We start from the raw sequence: 23,484 nt of genomic DNA, 5'->3' as shown, positions 1-23,484 counted from the left end.
TAAAATGAAGTGAGATCGTTTTAGAATTTTTGGCCACTATTTCCGGTATTTTCGAAACCGTAAACTGGGGACCAGTATAGCCGCCGTCGATTCGTTTGACGAGCAACTAGCAACATAACCCACAAATTGAAATAGTTTCGATCCAAATGTGGATGACTTCTTCTCTCTTTTGCATCATCGCTCTAAATGACGTTTTACAATTTTCAACACATTTCACCCTGTAACTCCGGATCCGGTCATAGGATCCGGATTAAATTCAATAGCAATATGTGAGATCATTAGACCTTTCATTTATGCCTAAGTGACACTTGGCCCTCCGGCTAAAGTGATTCAAGTGATTGCATAATCTTTCTGTATGACAAATTCAAGAGTTCCTGAAATTGACTTTTTTACTCTAAGCATCCTATCTCCGGAACTGAAAGTTGGATCTGAATAAAAATAAAAAATCGGTTAAGTCATCGTCTAGAAGAGTGACTGACTTTCTTTCCATTTATCCTGTATCTCCGGAACTGAACATCGGATCCGGATATAATTCAGGTACCTTGAATGGAACCAGAGTTGCAATTTATCAGTCACGTCGACTGACTGACTAGAATCATCGTCAGCTGTAATCTGTACTGTGAAAGTGTCTGTCAAATGAGTAGTTCTATGACCAAGTAGAAGTATATTTAGTCAAAGACAGGTGACTCTTTTTGTTTTATCTCTCATTCTTCTATTCCCTATTGAAGCAAAAAACAGAGAGTATTAACATTAACACTAACATAAATCGATAAAGTTCGTTACTCGGATCAGGGTCATTTCGGCGAAAGCCATTTCGCCGAAAGCCGTTCCGCCGAAAGCCATTTCACCGAAAGGATATTCCGCCGAAGGTGCCACTTCGCCGAAAGGGTATTTCGCAATTGGTATTTTCCATTTGTTAAGTGAAAATGAAAAAATATCTAATGCGGCTACGCCTCATAGTTTTGGTTCATATGCTGTCCGACCTCGCTACCTAACTAAAGCAAAGAAACCTAGCTTTGAGTAGACCGGGCAAACGAGACGGTTACAAGTTTGTATGCAAGAGGCCGCCGCTTCCGATGGCGGGTCGTCGGCCGACTCAGCTGGCGTCGCCTCGGCGAAATGGCTTTCGGCGAAAGGACTTACGTCAAAATGGCTTTTGGCGAAATGACCCGCTCCCAGAGGCTCTCAGGCACTCAATACATAGTGATTTGTAAAACCTGGTTGGCAGCTGTCCAGTGACATAAGCTATCCAATCTTTATCGTAAAATGTTGCTAGTTGATAGTGACAGATATCACAGATGGGACTACAATAGCTCAGATTTGAATTTAAATTAGTGAAAATCGATTCAGTATCTTTTGAAAAAAGATTTTTAAGAGGTATAAGATTTGATTTTCAAAAAAAAAAACACAGCAAAGTTGAGAAAATAATGGAATCTTTATTGGATTAGAATCGATCCAACCAGAAATGAGCTTCGTCGCCGAACACAATTTTTCGATAATAAAAAAGTTGATCTTACTCCAACTTTGCCAACGCCCATTTGCAAGCGTTGTTCATTCGTAAGTTGATTCATGATTAAATTATAGACCAAACAGAACAAGTTTGACAATGACACGATTCACGCGTGATCTGTCAAAAACAGTGTTGCCAAAAATATACCAGCAAAAAATCAGCTTTTAATTCCAGAATCGGAATACGTATTCAGATGGAATTAAGAAATTTTGTATGAGACCGTAAAACCTTCCATTAGAATCTTAGTTTGTGGAAATCGGTCTGACCAACTCTGAGATAATCTAGTGCCAATATTTATCGAACACACATACGCATATGCATTCTGAATCGAATGACTAATTCAAGTGAAAACATTGAAATTTTGAAGAAAATTATTACAATACCTATTGATATAAATGAAATACGTCTAGATTCCCCATTGCATTAGTAATGTTTTTGAGTTGACCGTGACACCAGAAGCGCCTCTGGTGAAAAATGGGTGCATAAATGCTCCTAAAATGAATATATACAGTTGCCTTTCACAACACCACAGTAGCTATTGGGAAAAAGTACACCCATTTTTCAAACGTAGCGCTGTCAGCGTCTCCGTATAGTGGGAATTCTAGGTTTACTTGATTCATGCTATTGGTGTGATTGTGGCTTTTTCATCATGAGTGCACTCAAATTACCCGAAGAGGAATTAATCAATGAGAGGCTCTCACTTTATCTGCGATGTTTGACCAAAAACAAACAAGATTTGGTTGATCGGTGCCAAATGGATAGTCAACTAAACTCAATTCCTCAGGACAGTTATTTAGAATTTAAATATGACAATGGCAAAAATCCTCTGGATTTCTTCGGATATAACAATACAACATAATGTTCTTCGTTAACTCAGAATCATTGAACATAGCACTCATTTGCCGAATGCAATTAAACTAAAACCCACCAAACACGAAAGAGAGAGAGAACATGAAATTAAGATCTTCAATATAGGCTCACTCTCTGACGCTCAAAGCGTCGGTCTCTCAGCTGCGCTTGACACTCGTACACAATCACATTCATTTTGCGAGTGACCTCAACCGCGTCACGGTCAAAACTAAAGAAGAAAAAAACGTCACAACTGCGGAATTTGCGACATCATCATCATCATCACCATGCTCACTTGCTCGCTGTGCTTGTTTGTATGCTTCGCCATTTATCAGCCCGTCGTAGCAGGCACGGTCACACGAGACGAGAACGAAAGTTCAAGTGAGTTTCGCGTGAGCTTCGGTTCAGGTTGGTCGTTTTGTTTCCCGTCCAGTCCAGGGAGGGTTGTGAGTGAGCTGTCAGCTGTTTACGGGCAGGAGGGACCTGCTGTCATTTTTCCACTATCTTCCGTTGGGGTTGGTGGTTGTTGATTCTTGCAAATTTTATTCATAATGTGACAGAGCACGTGTTCATGAGTATGTGAGGTTTCTTTGCTAGCTGTGGGGTTCTTTATTTAAACACTCATCCGTACCAAATCAGTGTAGTTATTCAAACGAGTGAAAGTGTAATCAATGTTGTCTGTTTTTCCTAGAATGTTGATAGTGGAGAAGAATAAATTAAACTATTATTCGTTCAAGAAACAGTGATAGTGCGATCAGTCAAAAAAGTAAAAATCTAATTGCTTTTCAGTTCTGGAATTGTGCATGAAAAAACAATCTCGTTTATAACTAGGGGTGATACGATCAACTGTATCCATGGCCACTGACAAGGTTGTTTTGTTTATGAAGAGGCACTTATCGTAGGGATAAGGAAGGAAGTTATAAAATAGGTGAGTGTAGGTTGAACATAGTACACTGGTAAAAGTTTACGAACATAATTTTTTGCCTAAATAGTTTTCAAACGAATAAAATTCAATATTGATAACATATAAGCTATAACAAATTGTGAAAAAATCAGTAACAATTTTTATCGGTGTCGGTAGCCAGACTACTACAAAACTGATTTAATTTGAGCTTTTCAATGAACGTTGATTTGCACAGACTAGTCACTAGTGGCGTCCTCTCAACGGCCTGCGATTGCACGCCGTTCTAGACAGACATGAATGTTTCCTTTTTTGGGGTCAAGGGCACTGCAGCAGTCAGGCGCACTCAGGCTCGGTTTGCAACTCGTTTAAAGGATATGCATATATGCATAGACGTATGTTCATCTACGTGCAGCCTACACTACTAAAAAAGGAAATCAAAGGGAAGCAATGAGAAAGGCTCTTCCGTCAATACGACTACTTCGCTTTCACTTGACTTTACTCGGGACGTTGAAGTCAGTGCGCTTAATGTGGTTCTTCTACAACGTTTCATGGCTATGATAAGGTCAATCAAAAGTGCTGCCACTTCTTCTGATCCATGTAAAATGGCAAGATTTGCTTAAGGGTGTTATTTTCGTTAAACAGTCTGCCTAAAATTATATTTTATAAGTAAATAAACAAAAACTTCTACTGATTCCCCTGAGCCATTAGCACTCCGGCGAGATTTGTTAGTCAGTTTATTGGAGTCATAAAATACTTCCCGCTCTTCGAGTTCAGTGCCATTTGCAAAGTAAATAACGATGTATGTACAGCAGCGAAATGTGCCTCTGAGAGTGATGATGACGAAGGCAGGCGATCAACCAAATAATGAGGGTTGCTTTAGAAATCAGTATCAGGCGAAACAATTTGCACTCTATTTGTTTTCCCGATTAAGCGATTATCAGCCGAGAGCTTATTCAAGCTTGTACGACGCTGTGTTTGCATTATTGCAGTGTGTTTTTGTTTCTGAACGTCACTCAGCTGCCACACGTGCTTGCAGAATTTATACTTGATTATTCCGAATTGGATGGCACCATGAACTGTCTGTCATAGAATTGAATAATGTTATCACTTTGGTAAATTACAGCTCGCCTCGCTCGTAGATATTAATTCTGTTATCTGGTTTTTGTCGTACTGAGTAAGTCAATCAGCGCTAGACGTCATATCCTGTTTCGACCATTTTGGGAAGAGTTCATGGATTACTTCATAAAAATATCTGATCTCTGGGTCAAGAGGGCTCGACTTATAACTGAAAATTCAAGGAAGAACTGATTACTAAGAGAAATATTCAGCTTTTTTCTGGTCACGTCTCCAGACTTGAGATGATGCCACACCTTTGAAGCTTTCTTGTCAATTAGCAATTATCTGAAACGACAGCAGCTTATGAAAGATAAGCTGAGAAAAATATTCGTTAAACTTCTTCTAAAAGGTGATTTTTTTGAGGTTAGGATTTTCATGCATTAGTATTTGCTCAGATTTTTTGAGGTTATGATTTTCATGCATTATTATTTGCTCAGTATGCTCTGACATTTCATCATGAATAGACTTACTAACGAGCAACGCTTGCAAATCAGTGAATGGGCCCTAGAAAAGTTGGCAGAAAATCCGCTTTTTTATCGACAAATTTTGTTCAGCGATGAGGCTCATTTCTGGTTGAATGGCTACGTAAATAAGCAAAATTGCCGCATTTGGAGTGAAGAGCAACCAGAAGCCGTTCAAGAACTGCCCATGCATCCCGAAAAATGCACTGTTTAGTGTGGTTTGTACGCTGGTGGAATCATTGGACCGTATTTTTTCAAAGATGCTGTTGGACGCAACGTTACAGTGAATGGCGATCGCTATCGTTCGATGCTAACAAACTTTTTGTTGCCAAAAATGGAAGAACTGAACTTGGTTGACATGTGGTTTCAACAAGATGGCGCTACATGCCACACAGATCGCGATTCTATGGCCATTTTGAGGGAAAACTTCGGAGAACAATTCATCTCAAGAAATGGACCGGTAAGTTGGCCACCAAGATCATGCGATTTGACGCCTTTAGACTATTTTTTGTGGGGCTACGTCAAGTCTAAAGTCTACAGAAATAAGCCAGTAACTATTCCAGCTTTGGAAGACAACATTTCCGAAGAAATTCGGGCTATTCCGGCCGAAATGCTCGAAAAAGTTGCCCAAAATTGGACTTTCCGAATGGACCACCTAAGACGCAGCCGCGGTCAACATTTAAATGAAATTATCTTCAAAAAGTAAATGTCATGTACCAATCTAACGTTTAAAATAAAGAACCGATGAGATTTTGCAAATTATGCGTTTTATTGTTTAAAAAAGTTCTCAAGCTCTTAAAAAATCACCCTGTATATATATAAAATGGATGTAAGTTTGTATGTTTGTAACGCCATAACTTCGGAACTACTGAACGGATTGCCACCGAACTTGGCACAAGTACTTCTTGCATTTTAGACATGGTTTAGGGAGTATTTTTATAGGGGAGGGAGCGTAGCAAGTGTCATAAACAAGGGGGGGGCATGGAAAAATTCATATAACTTGACAAGAATTCTTACGTTTTGAAGACCATAGAAACATTTTGCATACCTTAGATATGAATATACGGGGGGTGCATGTAGCAAGTGTCTTTGAAAAGAGGGGAAGGGGGTAATGCTTAAAACGGCATAATTCCGAAACTACTGAACGGATTGCCACCAAACTTGACACAAATACTTCTTGCTCTACTTAGAAGGTCATAAGAGTGCCTTTAAGAAGGGGGGAACCTGAACCTGACGAGAATCGATACTTTTTTATGACCATAGATAATTTTTGCACAACTTAGATATTTTATAAAGGTAAGGTGCCTCTAAAAAGGAAGTGTAGTGTTTGTTACGGCATAATTCTGGAGAGGAGGAAGAGTGTATAACAAGTGCCCTTCACATGTGGGGTGTGGATCAATGACGAAATTTATCTGATATAAACAGAAGCGATACTTTCCGAAGACTATACATACTTTTTTGAAAACTCGAATATGGTCTTCAGGGTGGATATATAAAAGTTTAATGTAGAGTTGTTAGAATTTTTCAAAATACGATGCTTCTTGATACGTACAGATATTATTAGAACTTCCTAAGAGCATTTTCAAGGGGAGAGGGAGGGGGGTGTAGATAAAGTAAGTCCCTTTCCAGGGGGGGGGGGGTGGGCGTAACTCAAAAGATTACCACACCGTACTAGGCTCAAGTTATCAATGCTATTCATAGGTTGCTATAAGGATATTTAAAGGGGGATGTAGTAAGTGTTTACTAACAGGGGGAATTCGAGACGAAATGTTTCGAATTTGTGAAAATGGACGTGTTTCGACAGGCACAAATATTTATTACAACTAATAGATGGTCGTAAGGATATTCATAAGCGTGAAGTAGGTAAGTGAGGGTAACAAGTATCTCTAATAAAGAAGCTGGACGACAAATTGTTTGTATGTATCTGCATTGTTTCATAAAAACTCAGAAAACTATCACAAACTTGGTTTTGCGATTTAAAGGTGATCATAAGGATATTCTTCAAGTTTTCTGCGGGAGATATTCATTGCCAAAGTGAACAAAAGGGTGAAATTTATAGCAAGTGCCTTTAGAAAGCGATGTTCATTGTAAAATTTATTCTCTATGTCGACAAACAAGAAGGAGAGGGGCTTATACTAGAAGAAGGGGGTTTGAAAATCAATTTTCATCTGCTATTTTTTTTGTAAAGCAATAGAGGGGAGAGAATTTGAAGGTCATACTAGATAGTATTGCTATTGTTAATTTGAAAGTAACCCGAAATTCTTAAAATAATTTCAAAAGAATTGCCGGGGAATTCGAAGAACTTAGGATAAATAATCTTCATTTGCATATGAATGCGATTGCTTGTAAGTCTTACCAAAAGTGGGAATCGACAATTGTTGAAGAGCATAGATACTTTCTACACTACTCAGAAGTGATTATAAGGGTTATCATTGAGGAGAGCTGTAGTAAGCTCACTAAAAATTATAATTATTGTGACAACTGAGATGGAATATTGTGCAATCGGGTTGCCGTCTATGTTGTGTCACTACAATCAGAGTATTTTATTGGACAGGATAATTTCGAGAATTTTTTTTGCGCCCTTACCTTCCCGAAACATTTCCGAGCAACGCCGGGTAACTCAGCTAGTAGAGATTAAAGTTAGTGTTTCACACTATGCTCAATGAATAAATTTTCAGTTCTTATTTTTCATCAGTTTCATGCGAGAAACAAACAGCGCGTTTTAACACACCCTATATTTCCGGATCTGGATGAAATTCAGAGGTTCCGTATGAGACCGCATTTTTTTGCACATTTTACCCCATTACCCCTTTACAGAGAAACAGCTTAAGCAAATTTATTCAAACTTTTTTTTACATTATAAAGCATCATTCAAAGAATGTTTAGTCTAATTCCCGTGTATTAATATTGAAAAATAAGGCAGTAACAGAGCATTCCTCAAAACCACACATTGCGCGGTGAACACGTCGTTCTTAAGTTATTATTTAGATTTTTTATGCCACTTTGTGGCACATCTAAGCAAAAACGCGATCTTACGCTAAATTTTCCGCCGATGTTTAGGTGAGAAACTACCATAGTATGAAAATTTAAAAATTTCAAAAACGTAGGAGGGAGGGGCGTTCGTTCAACCATTCAACCAGTCGTCATTCAGGGGAGGCGAGTTGTGCAAAGTGCACATGACGTTCACGTTTCGTCGTCGACTCACTAGCGACGCAGTAGCAGTTTAAGTTCAAACACAACTAATGTCAGCTCGTGGTTCATCATAAACCGCTAAGCAGCCGTAAAGTTTTTGCAATTTTGCCCTTTGTACAAACTACCTACTAAAGACTGTCCCAGAAAGTATGGACGCAACCAAAAACCGCTGCCATTTCGCAATGGTTCAGAATCTGTCAATTTTTATGGCTGCGTCCTGTTGTTTACACTCTTCTCTAACCAATTGTGCAGTTGTTTATTCGTTTTCATTAGTTTGTTTCGAAATGCGTGGACTTTCAGCAGAACAACGTCGAAAAATTGTGTGCAAATGGTGCACAGAACGCGGACTGTCACTGAGAAAGATAGCAAAAATGGAAGGAGTAAGTGAGGATAACACCTTTGAGGATAACCCGAAAACGGGACGAAAAAAGGCCCTGCTAACCCTCAGTTGGATAAACGTATACTGAAGGTGTTCGAGCAAAAGAACGAGGTTTCAGTTCGGGATGTGGCCAAAAAAGTGGGCACTTCTGTTCTTCGTGCTAAAGAACGTTTGAATTTTTGAACCTATAAGAAGCAGAAACAACCAAAACGTAGTCCGAAACAAGAAGCATCGATCAGGCCGAGGGTTCGAGAGCTGTACAATACGATTCTTGCTGAAAATTTGAAATGAATAATCATGGACGACGAAACCTACGTGAAACTCGATTACAAATCCTTGCCGGGACCACAATATTATACGGTGCGAGAAGGGCAAGTGTTAAACCAGCACGAGACATCGATTGAAGTCGGAAAATTTGGTATGAACGCTATGGTCTGGCAAGCAATTTGTAGCTGCGGTAAGATATCGAAACCCTTCATCACCACTGCTTCAATGAACAGCGAAATATACATCAAGAAATGTTTACGAAAACGACTTCTACCCATGATTCGAAGCCACAGTATCCTGTTGTCTTCTGGCCAGATCTTGATTCTTGCCACTACTCGAAATCAACTGTAGAATGGTAAATTCACTAAATTGCCCACAACTTCGACCAATTGAGGAATTTTAGGCAGTAACGAAAGCAGATCTTAGGAAACATGTCTCGGCAGCCGAAACCATTCAACAGTTCGAAAAAGATTGGGAAAAAGTGTCAAAACTTGTCGCCAAGAAATCTGTGCGGAACTTAATGAGGAACGTTCGCAAGAAGGTGCGCCAGCTAGTCTACAATGGCTAAGTAGCAAATGTTGAGAATAATATTCTGTTGTGGTAGTCTAATATTATCAGTATATCGAATAAAATTTGAGTATCTAACACTTGTGAATTATTTACAGCGAAATCAAAGTGCGTCCAAACTTTCTGGGACAATCTTTAGGTACTAAACCCCTAAATGGTTGCAATCTTTGGGAGACCAGATTGCCGTCAATTTGTTTTGTTCTTCCGGCACGTCGGTGCACAGAAGTGTTTTGTAAATAGCATAAACTTTACGTCTACTTAGCTTAGTTTAGGATAGCATTAGCAGTGTTTCAACTTAAACTGTTGCTGCACTGATAAGTGGAAGACGAAACATAAAATAGGTAACGATTCGTATAAACTACAATAGATAACATAACTGATTAGATCTAAGGAATTAAACGCCTCAACAAGCCATCGAAATATTGATCAAAGTTTAATTTTTACGCATGTCGCATATAAACTTGTGAGGATGTCTCGTAAATGATGCAATGCAGTAAGGCATGTCCTTACTTATGTGATAAGATACACATGTCTTGCCATTCAATACGCGTCATAATAAATAAAACAATCGCATCGGTTAGAGTAAAAAAATATTTTCCCTGCTGCAGTGACCAACGAAATGGTTTATACACTGCCGAAAAATATGATATTTATCGTTGGTTCGTGATATGTTGGAATTTTATAAGAATCGTTCAATTCTAGTTGTTTTCAAATAGGTGCATCGGAAAGCGTGTGTAAAAAAAATATTGATTCTTGATCAGACGCCTGTTATTACAAATTTTGATATTGTATTTATCTTATATTTTTTGTTCACTTCTCAAAACTCTTCTTAATATAAAACATGAAGGGCTACTGTGATTGGTAGTGTTGTGAAATAAACAGAGACGCTCAGTGATATTCAATGCATTTATCATATAGAGTAACTTTAATTTTTATTTATCAGTCCATCGATACTTTGAAGCTAACTCAGAGTTATGTCGAGGATTGATTGACCGTCATTTTCCCCACATCAACCATTAGCCAACTTAAACCAGCTTCATTCACCGAACGCAAAACTCATAATCATTTTCTCATTACTTTCATCTCGCTTCATTGCGCCGCCTGCTGCGATACCCACCTGTGTGCTGTGTGTCATTCGGCGAAACCACTTTACGACCCACGACTACCACCGACGCAAAAACAAAATTCGACGAACTTCTGGATGTGTATGTGTGCGGGCGGATTGAAACAAAACAAAACACATGAACATAACACTAAATCAAAAAGGGAAACGGAAACATGGCCGGATTTGCCTCTCAGGCGGCACTGCGCTCGAAATGGGGCGACCTGGTCGACAGTGGCTCAGCCAGCATCGAAACCTCGGAAGTGTCTCAAGGACTGAAGAACGTCGTCGGTTGGCTCAAACAGGTGTCCAATTTGCTGTTCTCCTATCCTACCAAACCCCTCTACTTTTTCCTTTCCACTGTGTAGCAAATGTTCGTCACTCAGATAATTCCAGTTCAGCAATTATCCACCGGCTATTTTAGTATATATAAACGTGTATGATTTTTTGTAGATTTCTCGTATGTATGTGCAATTGTGTCATTGTTTAACTTTGTGATTCTATTCATTCAATTTTTGTCGGCTTTTTATGTTCAATCTAAAACGTATGTCTTATTTCCCGATAACATCTTTCCGGGTCAGTCCATTTGACTTGCGGAAAGTCGTTATCAATATTATTTATTTGATTTTTCCCACGCACGAATCTTCCCTGCTAGCAACACGCCAGGCTGATGTCCTATCGTATATAATAAGCATGACCGGAGTAGCTGAGTTGCTGCTACCGTCACCGTACACTTTCTACTTGCTAGGTCTATGCTTTCTGATGGATGTGGAACCACTCTCACAGCCCCGGAAACAATCAATTTTGTATCGCAATAACTAATTCAATCGTGTCCTTTTCCCTGCAGGCATCAGTGGAAGTTCGAGAAGCCGGTAAAAGGGCCGTCACACAGCTTCAGACCAGCACACCGAACCTGCTGCACCTCAATCCGAACACACATCCGATCAAACCGGGCGTCCAGGCGAATGAGATAGACATCATGACGAACTCCGTGCCGAACGACGACAAGCTCACCATCATACACTATAACGATGTGTACAACATCGATGCCACCTGCAAACAGGAACCGATCGGGGGTGCGGCACGGTTTGCCACTGCCATCAAAACTTTCGAACACTTGAATCCGCTGGTCCTGTTCAGTGGGGACGCGTTTTCGCCCAGTATGTGTAGGTATCGAGCGGGACGTTTGGTGGGGTGGTTGGTTTTTGTTTTATTTTTCAATGTCGATGATATTGATTGAACATAATACTTTTCATGTTTCGTTTTAGTGAGTACCTTTACCCGAGGCGAACAGATGGTGCCGGTGCTTAATGCCGTTGGAACGCACTGTGCGGTGTTCGGGAATCATGATTTCGGTAAGTCGTAATCAGTTAACTTACCAGCAATAATGACGTTGTGTGGTATTATTGATTTATATTTGGAATTTTGTGCTGAGTCAGTAAAGTGTTTCTTGTATTTTATCTACCTACTAGCTGACCCGTCGAACTTCGTCTCGCCCACAAATTATTCCTTTGAATTTATGCTTTCGGACAGCAGAATTGTCAAACGACTAAGCGGTTAACGTTTCTCTTCATTATTTTTCTGATTACTTAACCTACAATCAACGGAATTCGACACACATTCGCTTTAGCTCAAAACGAAATATTACCAAAAATTTATGTGAAAATGTAAAATACTACTGTTGAGCACATTTTAGCAAATGCACAGATTGTCATCTCATCCTTTGAGTCAATGCACTGAACAGAGATCCCTCTCTAATGGCTTCGACATAAAGGATAAAAAAGCTCACTAACCAGAATTTCGTATTGAAACTAAACACAATAATCAAAAGTTTCTCTTCTAGAGTTGTTCATTCGGTAGAGTAGAATATATTTACAATTTGTATTTGGCCCAAGTAACCAAAAGCTCGTGAAAAAAGATTTAGCTTAAGGGGCGGGAAGGGTCTAACATTTTTGGAAAATCATTTATTATTTACTTTATATTTTCTCATAGTAAAACATTTCAAGAATATTCTGTGAAATTTTTAAGCCTATCGGAACAAAACTCAGCAAGTTATGGGCCTTTATCTTCGTTTATCTCATACTGCGAAGAAGTGAGAGTTCGGCACACAGGTCCATGATTTCTGCTTCGATTGAGCTAAAAACTTTACAAAACATTCTTGATATGTTCCATTAAAACAAATTATAAAAGAAAAATCATGATTTTTGGAAAATGTTAGACCCTGCGGGATCCCTAGAGTAATAAATTGTTTCCTTCGATTTTATAGTCAAAAACTTTAAACGCGTTTTTCTCGAAAGCAGGTTTTGAAAATTCGTGTCCATCGTCATTCAAAAACTTCTGAACCAAATTTTACACATACTTTCTACATTTAAAAAAACAGACCCCAACGTTTGTTGTTCTTTTTTTTTAGGTTTTACAACTGCAAAATGGCGGATTTTTTCGTTATAAATCGTACTTTTCGCTTATTTCTCAATAGTTTCCCACAAAAAATTCGAATGATGTTTTTCATCAAGCAAAACATTTGAATTTATTTTGATGCACGATAATTCTGAAAAAAAATTCTCAAAAATAATGATTTTTTGCATCATTTAAATTCTACTCCCCCTTAAGCAGCATACAAAGCATTCTGAATAGTCCATTTTTAAGGAATACTTGAATGTTCACCCGACGCAACAGAAAAAAAACTTTAAAGCAGTTCTTTGTACAGATTTTATGCAGCGAGGAAGTTTTCTCAGAACTTGTTCTGTATGTTCAAGTTGCTATAGAGAGCTACGCGTACTTTAAAGCTCTAATAAAGTGGATACTTTTCAGGTACTTCGGAATTTTTGGTTGCTTAGAGAGAGTACGCTAAAATTTTAATTTGATATTATACCAATTTGAACATTCTTCACAGAATTAGGCGCTTAGTCTAATCTAAATTATTAGAAAGAAAAACGCAAGGAAAATTTCTTAGTGTGACCTTAGCGCTTCTACAGCACAATCTTTTTATTGATTCATTCAAAAAAATTCTGATTTATTAAACTCGCGCCCGCCATGACCAATAAACTGGTAAATGACATCAGACCATTTTTTCCTGCCAACAGCGGTCTTCTAGAACAGTCATATGCATTCCGTCATTGCGTCATTTGGCAAGCAATAATTTATGTCGTTTTTCATTGAGAACCAGCCTCCTGCTATGACGTCATGAAACTGTGGCCAGCATCATTTAGCAAAAACCAAAACAATGAAGAAGAATTACTAACAATAAATTGGATTACAAACTACTTGTTTATTCAGTACCCTTTACCGCACTTCCCCGCAAATTATCGATCAGAATACTTTCACTACGATAAGGAAATTAAGATTTTACTCGAATTGAAATGCTCAAATGTTTGTTTACCATACTCTGAGCGCTCTGATTGCCCACCAAATGCCCCAGATGTTGGCTAGAATAGCACTTGCTGAAGCGCCCTATCCTTGCCACCGGGCTGTTGAGAACACTCGTGGAGTGTTTTGCTCGACTCGTGCACTTTTCGTGCAGTCAGGCAATCAAAACAGGTGCACTGTTTTTCCATGATTTGCACCGCACGAAAAAAATGCACTTTCGGGGCAATTCGCGGGCAACTATTCTGCACCCGTTTTCTTTTCAGAGCAGCAAGCGTGCAAACCAAACGCTACAAACCCGTTTCATTGATCAACTGTCAGGCAAAACACTGGCACCGAGCGAGTGGAATCAATGAAAAACGACATTACATACCCAATTAAGCACGTGGCTTGAAATGAAGAACCACATGATTCAAGTTTTCACACGCACACAACTCGTTGCGCGCCAAAAGATTCTTTCAACGATCTAGTATTCCTTTCTTTCGATGGCCAAACACTTATGCAACTCGTTGCGCGCCAAACATCAATCGTAGATCTAGCAATCATTGGCGACATTTTCAGTGGAAAATTCCATTTTCCATACAAAACAACTTTATGGATTTTTCCCACTTTTCCTGCAAGTTTTCCTAATTTTTTTGATGTACGAAGCCGGTGGAGGTAAAAACTGATCAAACAAAAAAAGAATCATGTAAATCCATCCATCCGTTCTTAAGTGATGCGATTACAAAGAATGATCTCTGCATTTTAATATATATAGACTAGCTGACCCATCGAACTTCGTCTCGCCTGAAATTATTTTTTTAAATTTGTGTTTTCGGACAGCAGAGTTGTCAAACGTTCATGTTTCTTTCCATTATTTTACTGATTACTTGGCTTACAATAAACGAATTACGACAAATTCATATCCAACACATTAACTTCGTCCCGAAGAAGAAATATCATCAAGAATTATTGTGGATATGTTCAATGCTTTTGTTACGCAAAAACTAAACAAATGCACCGATTGCCATCTCATCCTTCGAGTCAGTGTATTAAACAGAGATTGTAGATCTATCTCAAACTAAAGGTTTGACATATGGGATGATGGATTGGATTGAATCATATCTGACTGGTCGTAGTTCAACCGTGAAAATTGGCGACTGCGTTACTCCATCATTCATCGTGAGCTCTGGCGTTCCTCAGGGAAGCCATCTAGGACCATTCATATTTCTGCTATATCTAAATGATCTGAATTTCGCATTGCAATATCTGAGGCTATCATTCGTCGACGATTTCAAGCTGTTTCATCTCCTCAAATATCTGAAAGACTCAAATTTCTTGCAGTCACAGTTGGATGTATTTTCTAACTCGTACAACTTCAACAGAATGGTTATGAACGCCTCTAAATGCTCCGTTATCTCCTTCTCTCGTAAACGAACCGCTATTGCGCTCTAGTTCGCGAGTATGCTGTTGTTTGGGCACCATATTATCAAACAGATAAGCTACGCATTGAAACTCCAGCGCAAGTTCATTCGTTTTGCTTTGCGTCGCCTGCCCTGGAGAGATCCATTGAATCTCCCAAGCTAGGAAAATCTATCTAGACTCGTACACCTCGATTTGCTATCTGTCCGCCGTGAAACACAAAAAGCTGTTTTCGTCGCGGACTTAATCCAATCTCGAATTGAGTCTGCAGAAGTTTTGACATTCTTCGCGTAATTTGCGGTTTAATCCCTTTCTCAGAATTTCTCGTGCTAGAACTAACTATGGCTTCAATGAACCGTTTTCGAGTGTTGCGTATTCAATACTTGCTCTGATGAATTTGATTTTAATTTATCTCGTAACGCCATTCAAACCCGTTTTCTCCAAATCTTTTCTCGCTAGTTTTATTAGGATAATTAGTCAATATGAATAGTTGTTAGTTTGCTTTGTAGTTTAAATAAGGGTAATCTAAGATTTCGTTATGCATCATTTGGACAAATGTTATCAGTTGACACAAAAGATGAGAAGGTTTTATGCCTGCTGGAGAAGGAGAACAAAAATCTCAGCTCCAGTGGGCTTTTCTCTTGCTCCTAAATAAACAAATGAACAAATAAACAGATGGATGGAAAAGAGATGACCAAGATAAATACTTTAAATTTTAAAAAATTTAATAGCAAATCCTTAGGGATTATCGAAAGTAATAAATTGGTTTTGAACGGTTGTCCATAACCTGCTTCACCGCTAGTGATATTATTTAGTAGTGTTTGATGAATGTTCGTAGCATGATAATTACAGGATCAATTTTCGATTAACGAATTAGCGATAAAATGAAAAATTCTTGGAAATTCGAAAGTTCAAATTACCCTTTTATTAAATATTGTGTCCATTAACTTTGACATGAACGCTGGATTCGTTAAAGAATTGTATCAAAAGGCCTTTCATTCGTATAGCCACCACATCGTTTTGCTTAGTATTCAATGCTGAGAATCAATATTCTGTTCTAGCGGAGTGAACATGTGGAGTGATTATACCAGTATTCTTCTTATCGTTAAAGCCAGTTAAAGTTAAAGTTCTTGCATGCCATGATTTCTCCTTCAGATATGATATTCACGGTAGTTCGTCAAGTAATCCAAAGTTCGGCTTAAGCAGCTTAAAAATGTCATGAATATGTGCATCCTAAGCAGAACGTTTTGAAGTAAACTCTTGAAAACTCACCCGAATCGGCTGAACAAACTTCAGCATGCTAAATTTCAGGAAAATATTTTCATCTGAACTCATTATTTCAACAGCAGAATCCTATCATTGATACGTAAAAAAATCGTTACATTATTTGATTTGTTCAACTCACGCCCACGATGGCCAACATTATTCATCTAACTATATCTACTGGTAAAAGATATAAGAACTTTTGCTTCTGTTTACGGTATAGAAAAAACAGTTATGTGCATTCTACCATAAGATCATTTGGCAAGTAATGATTTTGATACCCTATTAGGCACGTGTTTCCAATTGACGAATCAATCATGCATGTAAAATCTCTAACCAAAACTACTCGTTGCGCGCCAAACGATTTTCCAACGATCTAGTATTCTTTTCTTCAACGGCGAAATACTGAGCATCTCCTTGCGCGCCAAACATCAATCGTAGATCTAGCAATCATTGACGACTTTTTCAGTGGAAAATTCCATTCTCCATACAAAATAACTTTATTGGTTTTTCCCACTTTTCCGGTACGTTTTCCAATGTTTTTTATGTACGAACCCGGTGGGGGTAAAAACTGATCAAACAAAAAAAGCATCTCAATCCGTCCATCCGTTCTTACGTGATGCGATTACAAAGAATGATCTCTGCATTTTTATATATATAGATTATTTGATATGCACTACCTATGTGATTAGAAAACTTAGAGATTCTTAACTTAAAGCAATCGACCATGAGTCTCCATCTATATATCAGCCATCAAATTTTTTTCCATATACAGTGGAGTCTCGTACAACGCGGATTCGTTACTGCCGGATAACCGCGATAAACGGGACCCAGAGCATATGGGATTTCGACTGATTGGGGCTGTGAACGGCTTCCTCGCTTCGGTCGACAATCTTCGGCAAACTTGTTGTAGATACTTAGACCAACAATTTAATGTAGTTTGACAGACAATTGGTTGAGTACTGTTCCGCCAGGGGCGCTTTGAAAAACGCATGATATAAATCATTCGCATAACACAGACAAAACGATTTGAGCTTCAAGTAATTCACAAATTATAGTGTTTTGAAGAATGCGGGAATTCAAAGTTTGTCAAACAGCAAATGTTTTAATTCGGAATCACTCCATCAGATGCAGTTAGTGTGCTTGACTATACATTTTAGCTATCAGAATTATGCTTTTATCAAAAAACTTAAAGATTTAGAGCGGTTTTTTTTATAAAGTTGTTAGGAATGCCAGGGTATACATTATGAAAACCATGTTAGTTAAGAACTTGTCCACCGAATGGCGCTAGTGGATTAACAATTTGACAATAGAAAATTGATAATGTGATATCTCTAAACCCTGATGATATAGAATGTTGGTGTTTTCGGAAAGAATGTTCCGGAGTTCAAAACAGATCAAATAGTGTAAACAGTGTCTGTAAATTCTCTAACCGATGGCGCTAGTGTGCAATTCAACACCTATTAATTAATTGACTAAACAGTTCGTATTGTAGTCTTCAGTAACTGAAAATCAGAACTGTTTACGAGTGTGATGTTATTGATCAGTTTTTCAATAAATTGATGGAGGATAGACAAATCAAAAACTGTTTTCCTAGGAGGCGTTAGTAAGCTACTCGAGTATTCACAAGAATAAGCTATCGACATCTGAAATCTGAAGAACTTGAGAGAGTGAAACTCGAACTTTATATTAAAATTTTGATTATTTGTATTGCTAGATATAATGATAAGTACATAAAACCTGATATGCATGTTTTTTTTAAATTTTATTTTATAACGACCGCCAATTCATCAATATTTTTTGAAAACTCTCATAAATTGTGTATATTTGGCGAATGATCATGAACAGTTAAAGTCGCTCATAAAATGAAACAAACAAACAAATAGTATAGTATAGAATCGTACTGTCTTCGGAGAGTTTATTGTGTTTGTGGAGACAAAAAGAGATATTTTATTTAAAATCGGTTGAGAACTGTCTCACCAGAACATACGTACAACGTAGGTTACGACATATCTCAAATGAGTGATAATTTATAAATAGCTCAATGTGAATTGATTCGCGCAATTCTTAAAAATGGTGCTGTAGTTTGGGCTCCATATGGTAAACTCGACATCCAACGCGTTGAAACCATTCAGAATAAACTTCTCCGGTTCACTCTTTGTAGTCTTCTTTGGAGGGATCCCTACAATTTTTCCAGCAATCAGAAGCGTTATAAATTTATCGATTTGCACTTTTTATCCGTTCTATTAAATGTCACTTAGGCCGTTTGCGTAGCCGATTTTGTTACAATCTCGAGCTGATTATCCTGACTTGTTAAAAAATCTGAATTTAGACATTCACTCTCGTTATATTCAATCTTATCCATTCTTGAAAATTTAATCAGAATTATCTGATAACGCTTTTTTTAAATGTATCGTCTATTTAGTCATTGTTCCCAATATTTTTAAACTGCCTTTCTAGTTCTTAAGTGGTCGGCTCAGTTATAGGAGCTATCATAATAAATTATAATTCGTTTGACATGAATGATGAAGAGATTTGTTGTCTGATGATGAGCGAGAATATGAAATTACGTAAATAGTCAAAACTTCAATAGGATGTACGAGTTTCATCAGATTTCAGATGTCGATATTCATCCTAATACGCCTGTAGCTTACTAGCCCCTTCTAGTAAAACAGTTTTCAATATGTCAATCCTTCACCAACTTCTTGAAAAACTGAATAATGCCATCACTCTCGTGAACAATTCTGATTTTCAGTTACAGAAGACCACCTTGTAGATACAATACGAACTGTTTAGTCAATCATTTAATAGGTGTTGAAACCCTAGAACAACTTCTCGAAGAAACCATCTGAATGAGCCAACATTAATTTTCAACCATGAATTGCACACTAGCGCCACCAATTGGAGAATTTTCAGATATTGCTTACACTATTTGATCTGTTTGAAACTCTGGAACATTCTTCTCGAAAACACCAACATTCTATCTCAACCAATTGTAAAGATACAATAGAATCAATTTTCATTGGCAAAATTGTGATCCAACTAACACCACTGGGTGGATGAGTTTCTAACTAATATGATTTTCATAATGTACACACTTAGAAAATTTCGCAGAATTCGGTAATTTTTTACCGAATTTTCAACAGCTGAACCTTCGGTGATCAATTCGGTAATTAAATTTATTACCGATCGTATATCAAACAAATGTTAGTTCTAAGGCTTGACAAATGCAGTATCATGATTTCCGCATATGATTCTCCTTCTAACGTCCATCAATCTTGCGCTTCAATTTCAGATCACGGTCTGGACGTGCTGGCGGAATGGGTCGAAAAGACAACCTTCCCGTGGCTGATGTCCAACGTGGTAGATGACGAAACCGGAAGGCCTCTGGGTGGTGGAAAAATCACACACATTCTGCACCACAACGACGTCAAGATCGGTCTCATTGGACTGGTGGAAAAGGAATGGCTTGACACACTGCCGACGATTGATCCGAACGAGGTAACCTACATTGACTTCATCAAAGCCGGCAATCAGCTGGCCGATGAACTGCACAATCAGGGTTGTGACATAATCATCGCGTTGACCCACATGAGAACACCGAACGACATCGAACTGGCCAAGCACAGCGGGTATATCGATTTGATACTGGGTGGTCACGATCACGTGTTCGAGATACTGAACATTGAAGGTACGCACGTGGTCAAATCGGGAACTGATTTTCGACAATTCTCCCGCATTGGAATCAACACGGAACGGGACGAACAGGGGAAGATTAGCATAACGGTGGAAAAGATCGATGTAAACTCAACAAAATACAACGAAGATCCAGTTTTAAAAGACGAGCTCAAGAAGTACTCGGAGACGATCGAATCCAAGATGGATGAAGTGTTGGGAACGTTCTCGGTGGATCTAGATGGACGGTTTGGGTCGATCCGTACTTCGGAAACGAACTTGGGTAATTGGATCTGTGATATAGCTCTCGCGGCGACCGGTGCGGATGCGGTCATGATCAACTCCGGTACATTCCGATCCGATCAGATTCATCAGGCGGGTCCATTCACGATGCGCGATTTGGTCAATATTATTCCAATGCAAGATCCGCTCATTGTGGTCGAAGTGACCGGTAAAATTCTTCACGAAGCTTTGGAGAATTCCGTTTCAACCTATCCCAAATTGGAAGGTCGTTTCCCACAGATTGCCGGAATGTCATTCACTTTCGATCCAACGCAACCACCGGGAAGTAGAGTGGAACCGCTGTTGATTCGAATCGGAGACGAATGGCTCAATCTCGAGCAGACCTACACCCTATGCGTGAAAAGCTATATCTACGGGGGCTGCGATGGTTACACAATGTTCAAGTGCTGCAAAGTCCTGATGGATGACGACGCGGCACCGGAACTTGGGCTAGCAATACAGAACCACTTCAAGGCGATCGATGTTCGCATGGGAAAAACACATCACACCAAGCATCGACAGTCACTGGTGACACTGTCCCGAAGACACAGCATGGTACAGATGCTGGAAAATCTCGAACTTGACGGACCGACACCGATTCGGCGGAAATCGACAGTCCTGCAACCGCGCCATGCTAGTATGGAGCACGTAAATCGAGGGAAAGTTAGTAGTAATGGAAATTTCCGAAATCAAAGCTAGATAACAGCTTGGCAATTCTCTTTCCAGTTAATGAGACGAGCATCGTTGGATGATTTAGAGCAGAACAGCTGCCAATTAGCTCCCACGATCCAGCATCGAATAGTCGTTGTGCAGAATCAAGATGTGAGCATTCATTCTCTGGAAAACCCATCCATTATACTTTAACACTATTCTCTTCCAGCATATGCACGAAATGATCCTTCGGCGGCAGACCATGGAGAAAAATTCCGTCATCGCCGAAACGGACGAACTAACGCCGTAAGTTGTTTGAGTGCGCTCTCTACCTTCGTTTTGACTCGTTTATGCACTTCACTTTTATGATTGATTGTTTTGTGGAAATCATCTGATCACACAACTGCTAACGAACAGCGCTGGTTTGAAGTTTTTTTGGTGGTTACATTGTTCGGTTTGATTATTCGGTTGTATCTGCTGTATTTAAACATTATTCGCACCGTAAGAGCTCAACATGTGTCAGGACGCACGCCTCAAACAAACAGACTCAGCTAGATGGTAAGACCCCAGAACTTATCGAACAAGAACGAATAGCCTTTCTGTTTGTGTGTACTAATAGCATAAGCTTTCGTTGTTCTGCGTAAAACAAAACAAACAAAAAAAAACAGAAATATAAATATACATACATAGTGTGATATTGTTAGGGATAGAGCAAAGACAAATTTTAGCCATGCAAAAGCTACTCAGCAAACCAAACTGATAAATCCGCCCTTTAGTTTTATGATGGTTCGAGAAACTGATACGACTATCTGGAACAAACTCAAAGTTAACGAATAATTACTTTTATTAAATCTTCCCGCCGGCAGAGTTACCATCAAAGGATTCTACGATTATGACGAAAACGGACAACCTGTGAAGTAATCTTTCTCTTGAACCTGTTCTTTACTCGTTCCACTTACTGAAAACCCTTTGTAGGTGATATTGATTGCATCTTTGTGCCTCGAATCATTCTCGAATATATTCGTTATCTAGCATAGTTCAATCAATCCAAAACTGTGACACTTGTTTCCCAGTTCTCGAGCAGTTACTGTTTGGGAAATATCACATTTAGTTAGTTGATCTATAATGATACCATAGCAGCTTCGCGACTCAAGTTAGTGGTTCCTGTTTGGCGACAGAGTTTATTCTTGTTGCTTTTGTTATTGTTATAGTTTTTTCCAGATTCGCCAATTCACTAACTGACAGGAATCGCAAAGAGTATCGAATGGAAAGCTGCTACCGTAATAAATCACAATGATGCAATTTAGTGAAGCATTCATGTACTCCCAAAGATCGAACACAGGTCATCGATATTAGTGATGTGTATTACAAGTATAAGGAGCACAATAAATTCGTCATTGTTAGTTCAAATACCTGAGTGTATAAATAGTGTTATAACTTTCTCCTGTGAAACTATCAACAGATAAGAGCTGGTTAATGATTCGATGTTGTGTGTGTGTGCTCGATTGGTTAACGGCTAGGCAAGTTTTAATGTATCTTGTTAGATGAAAGAGGAAGATTTAGGAATCGAGAATGAATGATAAGAAATGGAGAAATAAATTTTATTTATAAAGTTATATGATTTAGTGAGTTTACTATCCGAACCGTCAACTAAATTCTAATCAACAGGTTCAATATTTCGAGCAGCTAATCGATATGAATAAAACATTTCGCTATTTTTGCAAATATATTTTGTTGTACATTGGTTGCAATTGAAGATGAAAGTGTTCGTTGTTTTCTTTTCCAAGATCAAAAAAGAAGGAATGGACGTTTCCAAACACATTCTTGGCACATTTGCACACCATTCCGGATGCAAGTGAATAAGTAATTGCTCAGATATACCAATCAAAGTGGTAAGGTGAAGGCGCTTATGATTCCGGTCAACCGGGAAATGAAGTTATATTTTTTCGAGAGATTTTTTATATTTTTTCGTTGATATATAGTGCACCGTAGATACGACTGGTTCGAATTTTCTTCATTCGTTTCTAGGAAATATATACAAAACCGAAAAATCTAATCGTAAGTTTAAAATGTCCATCTAGAATCCATTTGGTTTAAAGTTTACGGTAGTTGTTTGACAATTCAGCAGTAACCGAACGATCGGTAAGCAATTCAATTACCGAACGTTCAGTTGTTGAAAATTCGGTAAAAAATTACCGAATCCTGCAAATTATCTGCTCGCAATAGAAAAATTGAGGCGTTTGAGGTGGTTTCCCCGACTGGCTGACTGATTGGATTTTTTCGTATCTCACAAATCCCATAGCCTCAGTTCGTGTAGGATCTATTCTTTCTGATCCTTTCAACATTATATCGGGTGTTCCCCAAGGAAGCCATCTAGGTCCACTACTCTTTGTACTGTTCGTGAATGTATGTATGTATGTATGTATGTATGTATGCAGACGATCTCAAAGTGTATCGCATCATTACTAGCCTTGTGGATTGCTGTGCCTTACAAATGATCGT

The 23,484-nt window shown here is 38.6% G+C and overlaps 1 protein-coding gene across 2 annotated transcripts; it reads left to right on the top strand.

Annotated features, from left to right (window-relative positions):
- Positions 1-2,272: 2,272 nt before the first annotated feature.
- On the top strand, positions 2,273-22,745 carry LOC131439377 (snake venom 5'-nucleotidase). Of its 2 annotated transcripts, XM_058610301.1 has the most exons (8): positions 2,747-3,287; positions 10,512-10,652; positions 11,195-11,513; positions 11,616-11,702; positions 19,670-20,994; positions 21,058-21,153; positions 21,212-21,288; positions 21,849-22,745. In XM_058610301.1, exons 2-8 carry the CDS (start codon positions 10,524-10,526, stop codon positions 21,901-21,903), a joined length of 2,088 nt encoding a protein of 695 aa, XP_058466284.1. In that variant the 5' UTR covers positions 2,747-3,287; positions 10,512-10,523; the 3' UTR covers positions 21,904-22,745. The 2 variants fall into 2 exon arrangements, with proteins under 2 accessions (XP_058466283.1, XP_058466284.1); XM_058610300.1 differs by lacking the exon at positions 10,512-10,652 and having other exon boundaries at positions 2,273-2,874.
- Positions 22,746-23,484: the final 739 nt, after the last annotated feature.

The sequence above is a fragment of the Malaya genurostris genome, chromosome 3, assembly GCF_030247185.1.
Source record: "Malaya genurostris strain Urasoe2022 chromosome 3, Malgen_1.1, whole genome shotgun sequence".
NCBI classification, from domain to species: domain Eukaryota; kingdom Metazoa; phylum Arthropoda; class Insecta; order Diptera; family Culicidae; genus Malaya; species Malaya genurostris.
The sequence above is the reverse complement of the archived record's forward strand: the minus strand, read 5'-3'. Positions and strand labels throughout refer to the sequence as shown.